Below are 9,441 nucleotides of genomic sequence, written 5' to 3'. Positions count from 1 at the left end.
AGAAAATTATCATCAATATTATAAAAAACCATCACTAATACTAATATTGTGGTTCGTATCATACACGGACTATATATATATATTTTTGTGGGAGAAGGTTAAATTAGGGAATGAGGATCTCAAACTTTGGATTTGGGGGTTATTCCAAAAGATACCAAATTGCCAAGATTTGTATCTAAATTTTAAATTTGTCCCTTTTTCATAACTAAGAAAAAAAATGTATTCAAATATGAGATTTTGATAATTTTAAAACATGTTTCCATCATGTGGTAAGCATTTGAAGGTGTGGTTTAAAATTAAAAGTATATTATAAATTAATCTTTAAAAGCCATATATGAAATTAAATACAAAGTAATAAAGTAGCAATAATGCATATTAAAATATTATGGGTTGAGATATCCATAAAATATAAATATTAATAAATGAACATTTTAATGGATTAGAAAAATAAAAATAAATTAATTAAGGATTGTCTTTTTGTTAATTAATTTGATAGATATTTTAATAATGCTAACCTTACTAATAAAATAATGATATATGATTACCAACACTAATTAATAATACTATAAATGTTTAAAAATAATTAATCACTTCATGGCTAATTATTAAGTTGGCGCATGAAGTCATAATACCAGTTCATAAAGTAAAAGGATAATAACTAATTTTTCTTATAAATACATAAAAGTGTTGCAAGTTTACATATAGTCAAAGATAATTTGTTAAATGCAAATAATAATAATAATAATAATTATAACTTGTTCATTGAATTCAAGATAAATTCAAAAGATTGTTCATCATATGATAAAATGGAAATTAAGGGAGTGCTTAAATTAAATTAAATTAAATTATCAATTTGGGAGGGAGAAGTCTCTGGAAGCATGCTTGACCGACCCTTGGCTATATCTATTCCACGTTCACCTTTAATATTCTTTGTCACACATGAAGCTTAGCACATATTTTAACTCTAAATTCTAAAATCTCATTTTCCTATAGTCAATAAGGGACACGCTCATTATATTTATGTACCAAGTCAATTTATTTGTTGCCTTCACAATTGACCTTCATGACCTTTCTTTGGGGAAATGTTTTTTTTTTTTTTTTTTTTGGGGGTAATTTGTGGGGAAGTGGTTTATTATATATAAGTTTTTTTTTTTTGGGAAAAATAAGTTACCAAAAAAAAAAAGTGCATGATTCCCTTTATTTTTACCAATTACTTATATTTATTTGTTAATTTAATATTTGCAATACAATTACTTATAAGACCGGAATAGTGTTTTTAACAGTTTATAGTCATCATAAAGAACAAAGATAAAACTATTTATTTATATCTGATATATAAAACTAGATTTACTAAATATTTTAAATTGACCAGTGAAAAAAATAATTTAGACTTCATTTTTTATTTTTTTTGAAGTCAACATAATTTAGACTTAAAAATACAAATTAAAAAATAAAGATTTAAAATTGTACTCAAAGTAAAACGTAAGCAAAACACCATGTAAATACAAAATTGTGGCTTTTCTTTTGGGTTAGAAATTGTATGTCAATTGTACATGGGTTGTTGGGCATGTGGCTACCCACTTCATTCACACGCTAGCACACTCGAATGAAAAACAAAGCCTATTCAAAATTATACCATTAGGTATATTTGGAGAATAATAAATTTAGTGGGGATCTAATTTCAAATGATAATTTTATTTTATTTGAATATTTATTATAAGATGAAAAAATATAGATTTAAGAATTAAATTTCCATCAATGTAGTAAAATATATGAAAAAGTTGTTCCTATCTATAATGATGTTATTTTGAAAATTCCAAATAAAATAATTATAAATTATTTTTAAAATATATATTTATTTTTAATTTATTATACAATATTAAATTTAATTACTTATAAGTTTCAACTTTTCTATTATTTACCAAATATATCAGGAGAAAAATTAATTTTCAGAAAATTAAATCCCAGAAAATTAAATTCCGAAAATCAATTTCCCTCTCAATTTTGACACTTTACAAACAAAGCCTAAAATCTAATCCAAAAATCCAACAACAAAAATAAATAAATAAATAAAGTTGTATCACAAAATGTTCAAAACTCTTTTTAACTCTTCAATACAAAATGTATAAGCTAGTATGACATTTTGCCATTGTTATCTTGAGTTTTGCTATTTCACACTAATAGTGAAATTACAAAATGATTGTAAACATGATAATTAATAATTGAACAAATTATATATTGATTTTTATTTTAAAAAAATAAACCCTTTTAGATTTCTCAAATGGTATATTTGTCCATTGGTTATTTTTCCTATTTTCTTGCAGTGATTCCTATTTCAAATTCTCATATACATCTCAATATATATATATAAAGAAAAAAACTTTTTAAAATCTAATTGTAATATTAAAAGAATATAAGGATTTGATATGATAAAGATCCTTACAAGAACATATAATTTTATACAAAGAGATTTCTATATTGGCTCATATGTGTTAATCCATATAATTTCAATATTTTTTTAAATAAATTTAAATAGAAAAATGGCAATCTTTAAAATTTATTTGGGACCGAATATTAATTGTTATTAGTGGCTAATTCTATGTCTTTTTGAAAATCGATTGAATCTTTTTTTTTTTTTTCCCCCCTCTATATAACAGCTAACATGGTATGTTTTTCCATAAATTTTATATCTCTATGTATCGAAATTGTATAAACATAAAATTTTATATATATTTGCAACTTTTTTTTTATTTTTTTATTGGGAAATAAAATTACAAACTCACCACAAAACCAAATAGCAGTGCAAAGAATCTCTTTATTTGTATTTATTTTAATTATTTATAAGGAGCTACTTAGACAACAAGTTTGCCAAAATGCCACACTGCCTGCTCTGATACTTGACACCTTGTTACCTTCCAAAGAGGCGTACCCGATTGGAGAAGACCCAAAAGCACACATACATACATACCCTTTTTCTCTTCTCTCTCTCTCTCTCTCTCTCTCTCTCTCTTCATATATATATATATATATATATATATATAATATAAGCCACCGCATTTTTCTTCACAAATATCTCTTCGAATTATCTGAGAAATTCTTTTGAAACCCAAGAGAAATTTAAAGTTTCCACTTTTGATTTTCGGGAAAAAAAAAAAACAAAGAAAAAATCAACGAGACAGTGAGAAAAATCGCAGTTTATTCTGTTGTGAATTCTTCAATGGCAAGGCCTAATCAGGAAGCAATCGAGACCTTCATGAGCATCACCGGTGTATCGGAAGCAATCGCCGTGCAAAAGCTCGAGGTATTATTATTTTGATTTCCCTATTCGATTTTCAAGGGTTTTTTTTCTTTTTCTTTTTTGTTTTTTGAAGGGTTAGCAATTGAATTTATTTATTTATTTATTTATTTTTATTTACATATATGCTTTAGGAATCGCAACTGGTTAATGTTGCTATCGGTGTGTGGTTAGGGTTCTGGTACGTTGTGTGATTGAATTGAATTGGGAATTTTTCTGGTGGTATTAATTGTTTGAAGATTGTATGGAATTGTATGCATTTATCTTAGTTTATTGGGATGTAAATTGTATGCTTTTAGATGCTAGTTGATGTTTAAGTAATTCAGTCAGTTTAGCGACTACTTGGCTGGTGTTTTTGAGTGATGAAAGAATTTGATATGTTCAACTAAATCAATAAATTGTATAAAGTTCTGTTTTTATTATTATTATTATTATTATTATTTTTTTTTTTTTGGCCATTTGTGGCTGTTAGTCATTGGTTGCTTGTGCTGAAAATTTGTACTTTTTCTAAGTTGATGGCACGTATATAATAGCAAGGGCTTACTGTCAAGAAAAACTGGGTCTTTCCCTTATCAAGGGAGATGTAAAAATTGCATGAATATTAGTTGGATAGTACGGAAATTTGAAATGAGGGTTAGGATGAGACGGAAGGAAAATATTGAATTAAAAATGGTGTGATCGACTTGTATTTGGGATGCGGTGATACTCTTCTACTAGCATTGTAAATTTGCAACTTTTTCTTTTGGGAGTAATGATTGAGACAGTGCTTCAAATGCTGGACTTATGGTAGCTAGTTATCATAATAGCTAAGCTGACATTTTAACATATTGTATTTATAATCTTATTGCCTGTTCTGCTTCTTTTGCCCTTCAGTGTGTTCTCATTCTCGAGAGAAAGAAACTCTTGGAGCATAGTTGGTCTTCTTAATATTATCTGTACTATTATTATGCCTGCACCAAATCTCATTGTTCACAAAACTTTCTCACTTTGAGCTTTGTTTTAAACTACTCATGCCTAGTTATGCGTTGGTTTCTTTGTTATCAGATTCTTTGGTATGTAAGACCATTCAGAAGTAAATTATTAAGCTTATGATCAGAGTGTCTTGAATATTAAGTGTCTTCGATATGAGAAAGCTCTTAGCTTTTTTTTTTTTTTTCCAACCTTTAATTAACTACTCTGTCTCTATCTCTCTCCTGACTTATATACATAGTGAGAGTTTGTTATTTTGTATAATTTGATGATTCTGTGTTACCTTTTCATTTGCAAATCAGGAGCATGGCGGTGATCTCAATGGAGCTGTGAATGCACATTTTAGTGAAGGAGATAGAAATACTTTGGCAAAGTATGGAATTTATTTGTAGTGACTTAAAAATATGTACATATGTATATATATGTATAGTTTGATTTATATTTTTAAGCATTCCATGCTTCTTTCTGACGTTGTTGTCTAAATTCTTTCTTCCACAGTGTGCGTGAAACATCTGTTGTTGCTCCCAGTGATTTCATGGATATTGATGATCCAGGTCAACCTGAACCTTGGGGACGTCCTCTGGCACGTCCATTTGCAGCTAGAAATGTGAATCCGTTTCATCTTCTTGATCCAAATTTTGGAAGAAACATATTTCAAAGCGGTGATGATTTTACAAACCGAGCACCCTTTGTAACTCATCCAAGAGAGGTGAGAGAGATCCCAATAGAGGTCAAGGATGGAAGTCAGCCATCTGGTCATTCAGGCCATGGTCCTGTCATTGAGGATGTCACTGAAACAGCACATGCACATAGCACGAGTATCAATGAGACTGTTATTATTGATGATGAAAATGAGGTTCCAGCTGCCCCAACTGCTCAAGCCAGGCAGCAGAGTGAACCAAAAGAAGATGTTTTGCTTGATGGATCTCATGATCGGAAAATTGGACCTAGTGCTCCAAGGTTCGATGACTTACCAAACTATAACAATGACATTGAAGAAGAGATGATTCGAGCTGCCATTGAGGCTTCAAAACGGGAGGTTGAGGAAAGCAATCCAATTCAGCAATTCAGTGCACAAAATGTATGTTCCAATTATCCTCACATTTGGTGTGAAGTGGTGGACTTCCTCTTTGTTGGATGCTTCTAATAAGTAGATGCCTTAGTTATTTACTTATTTTGATCTTGATGAAGGACTTGACTCATCCTGGGCCTCAACAAAGACAACCTCACTTAGAGGATGCTGAACTTGCACATGCAGTTTCATTATCGCTGAAGGTGCGTTGTTCTTTTATTGTTTTGTTTTTAGTTATTGGTACTATATTGGTATTATTTAACATGATCTGAGTCCAGACAGTAGAGCAAGAGAAAGCATTGCGTGTGCAGGGAGGGAGCTATGGAGCACCAAAAGAAGGAACTTCTGCACCAGCAGAAGTGGAGCTGGGTAATTTAAGCGCGACAAATGGAAGGTACACTTCTTATAATGCTACAAAATTGTCATAGACACGTCTCAGGTTTTTTTTATGACATGATTGTACACAAATGCTTGTTCTCTAGTTTTGGAGGCAAAATATCTTATGATAATACAATGGGTCTATCTAGGTTGGAAGCAGGAACCTCATTTATTCAAGATGACACTGATGATTTGGAAGAGCAGCCTCTTGTTAGGCACCAGTCTAGACGTGTATCTTCTGGTTCCGTGGAATCCTCCAAAGAGGTCGAGGTTATTGAGGACCTTGAGGTTAGCCCACCATCTAGCCCTAGACAGCTGAATAGGGGTAATCATTCACAGCACAATGGCGATGCCTTCCCTTCTGCTGAGGTATTCTCTTCGCATTAGTAATTTAGTTCAGTGTGACATGAAAATAAGTTTTTCCAATTAAAAGATCATTTTTCTTTTTTATTGTATTTTTCATGCCATCATAACTTTGAACTTTTTTCTTTACCAAACTGAAGTGGGGAGGCATTTCTTCTGAGGAGCATGATGAAGCGGTCATGCTTGAGGCTGCAATGTTTGGTGGAATTCCTGAAGGAACTGGGTATCGTTTCCCTTATGCACCCCATCAATTCATTCGACCTGAGAGTACTCATTCTTGGCCTATACCTCGTCCTCCATCACCATCTCTGGCAGCTCAGCGATTGATACGTGAACAACAGGTGTACTGTCTGGATAAAATAATTGAATTTCAGGCGATCAAATTCATGTGACTAAACTTCTCCTAATAATATATGCATGTAGGATGATGAATTTCTTGCAGCTCTGCAAGCTGACAGAGAAAAAGAATTGAAGGCTATTGAGGAGGCTGACGCTCGTCGTGAAGAAGAAAGACAGAAGGAGGAAGAATCTCGTAGGAGATTGGAGGAGGAGCAGGTATAATTAAGTGGTATATAAGAGTCTTGTTATAATAGTGCTGGATTATGTGAAATTGGTTATTGGAACTGCCTACCTGTGTAGGATGTAATGTACTTTTTCATGATAAGTACTGTAAAATAATCACTATCTTGTATGCCCTCTGAAATCAGAAACTGTTAATACATTTAATATTAAATTATTGACCTCTAGAAAGTTATAGAAATGCCAAAACAGATTGATCTTTCGTAAACTTGGATTTTTTTCTCCTTTTACTTAGATATTATCCTCTTCTTCTTCATTTTTTTTTTTCTTTTAAATCATTTCTAGCTACTATGAAGTTTTATTATTATTATTTTTTTATAATTACCTTTGTATTTTTATGGTAAAACCATACTTTTGTGCATTTAATTCACCATTAAGATTGAATTGGAAGTCCTAACTCAAAAAATAAATCAGTTGGAATATAGAAGGATTTTTATGTAACAATGTCCTAAACATGGATTCAGAGTAATAAATTTCAAGAATCTTGATCTAGTTCATGTCATTAGCATTTTCGTACTGTTTTTAATTATTAATTGTTGATGGATAATGGTTATTTCCTACATTTCATTGATAGTAAGACCTTGAAATTTCTTTTATGGTGATGGCATTATATTTGCTCCAGAATTTCTTATATTGTTATTGACAGGAATTGGAGAGAAAACTTGCAGCAAAGGAAGCTACTCTACCTCAGGAACCGGCATCAGATGATGAGAATGCTATAAACCTTTTGGTGCGAATGCCTGATGGAAGTCGCCGTGGTCGTCGATTTGTTAAGTCTGATAAGCTGCAGGTAACTTTATTCGGAAGAAATAATCGTTACTCCTTATATCTGCTCTGCTTGACCTAAAGGGTCCTAAACATGATTATAATTTTGTTTGCAGTCACTTTTTGACTTTATAGACATTGGTAGAGGGGTCAAACCTGGCTCATACAGATTGGTGAGTAAAGTATTAAAATTTTTATGCACTTGATGATGTTTGAGTAAATCTCTTGTTGCCACTTTGTGCAAATTTTTCTGATGATACAGTTAATTTTGTCAGTCTAGATTAAAAAGTGCACAGGCTGCATATGTGCGCCATAAAATTTACTAAAACTTTAGATTATCTGCGATTTACTTTGCTAAACTGTCATACTGGAACAGGTGAGGCCATATCCAAGGCGTGCTTTTGAGGATGGAGAGAGTGGTTTGACCCTAAATGAACTTGGGTTGACCAGCAAACAGGAAGCCTTGTATCTGGAGTTGATTTAGTAGATGATACTCCATAATTGTAGAGATATACTCTCTTCAACATTTTAATTTAGTAAGATATAATATCACATGAAAGTACTGGATGTCATTTGGCTTTGACTATTTGGATGGAATACATGGAATTTGGGAATATATGAGCAGGATCAAATCCAAAGCACAGCCAACAATAATGGTCAATTTGAATTTTCTATTAAATGCCGTTTTTAATACGTGGGGACGTTTTGTATATATATTTATGGTTTTAAGATGAGGTTGCTTATTAAAGATCTGTACTAGTGCATTTCAGCGTAAGCTGCATGACCTACTTTAAATTATGCGGCTTGCCTATTTTCTAGCATTTGTGAAGATGTTTGCAGTGGATGTATTTTCTGTCAGCCTGACAGGAACATTACAATCCTTGGTTTTTCAATTTGTTTTGTTTTGAAGGAATATTAACAGTTGCCACTTGACTATTATACTTAAATTTTTATCCATATTGTTCAATAATAATGAAATTAGCGATCTTGGATATTAGTAATAGTTGATATTACTGCATAGTTTATATTTGCTAGTCATATGAGCTTAATACCATAAATAATAATGAAATTAACAATTTTCAATATTATTAGTAATAGTTGATATTATCGTATAGTTTATATGCGCTTGCCATTTAAGCATAATATCTTCAATAATAATAAAACTAGCATTTACCAATATTAGTAATAGTTTGATATTACAACATATTTTATATTTGCTAGTCATTTATTAAGCTTACTACTTTCAAAGTGTTAGTTTAATAATCATAATTAATACAAATGAAAAACTTTGGATATGGTATTTTCAAATGGTATAAAGATGAGTGAATGGTTGGTGAATTTAACATTTCTGTCACCTCCACCACTATTCAATAGGATGATTTGGATTTGGCATAATTGATGGAGGAACTTATTATTCTGGTTATTGCCCAAAAAACATAAGAAGAAAAAAAAAAAAAAACTTTATTATTTGGTGATGGTTGGCATTATTTTCTTAGACTCATAAAAAAGCTTAATTGTTAATTAAAAAAAAAAAAAAAAAAACCTTCATTGTTAAGGGTACTCTGAAATTTACTTTTTGTCGAGGAATCTTGGTGTTGTCGCAGCTTTGGCAGCAATTTCATAATGGTTTCTAGCATATTCATATAGATATACATAGTTTGGGTTAAAATCCAGCTTACTCTACTGTATTCACCCCCACCAAAAATAAATAAATAAAATTACTCTACTTTTTCAATGTATCATTGTAATGTACATCATGCCTCCTTAAGTAACGTTACTCCTGAAAACGTCATCCTATTGTTTATTTTTTATTTTTTTTACACTTTCACTTTTTTCACTTTCCTTTTTTTTTTTTTTTTTTACCAAATTTCCAATTTAAAGTACTTAGCAGGGTTTATATTCTTCCAAAAAAAAAAAAAAAAAGAAGAAAAAAAAAAGCAGGGTTTGTATTCTTAACTTTTGAGTATTTATTTTTTTTTTTTCCTTTTTGCTTAAATCTTATCTTGTGTATTCTTAACTT

At 30.8% G+C, this 9,441-nt stretch overlaps 1 protein-coding gene across 1 annotated transcript; it reads left to right on the top strand.

Annotated features, from left to right (window-relative positions):
- The first annotated feature begins 3,031 nt into the window (after window positions 1-3,031).
- Window positions 3,032-8,411, top strand: LOC107430015 (plant UBX domain-containing protein 8). Its single transcript, XM_016040796.4, has 11 exons — window positions 3,032-3,301; window positions 4,567-4,637; window positions 4,763-5,345; window positions 5,456-5,539; window positions 5,615-5,730; window positions 5,864-6,083; window positions 6,218-6,418; window positions 6,501-6,632; window positions 7,303-7,446; window positions 7,538-7,594; window positions 7,798-8,411. Exons 1-11 carry the CDS (start codon window positions 3,218-3,220, stop codon window positions 7,903-7,905), a joined length of 1,800 nt encoding a protein of 599 aa, XP_015896282.2. The 5' UTR covers window positions 3,032-3,217; the 3' UTR covers window positions 7,906-8,411.
- The last annotated feature ends 1,030 nt before the right edge of the window (window positions 8,412-9,441 follow it).

Source organism: Ziziphus jujuba, chromosome 6, assembly GCF_031755915.1.
Source record: "Ziziphus jujuba cultivar Dongzao chromosome 6, ASM3175591v1".
In the NCBI taxonomy this organism is placed as follows: Eukaryota; Viridiplantae; Streptophyta; class Magnoliopsida; order Rosales; family Rhamnaceae; genus Ziziphus; species Ziziphus jujuba.
The sequence above is the reverse complement of the archived record's forward strand: the minus strand, read 5'-3'. Positions and strand labels throughout refer to the sequence as shown.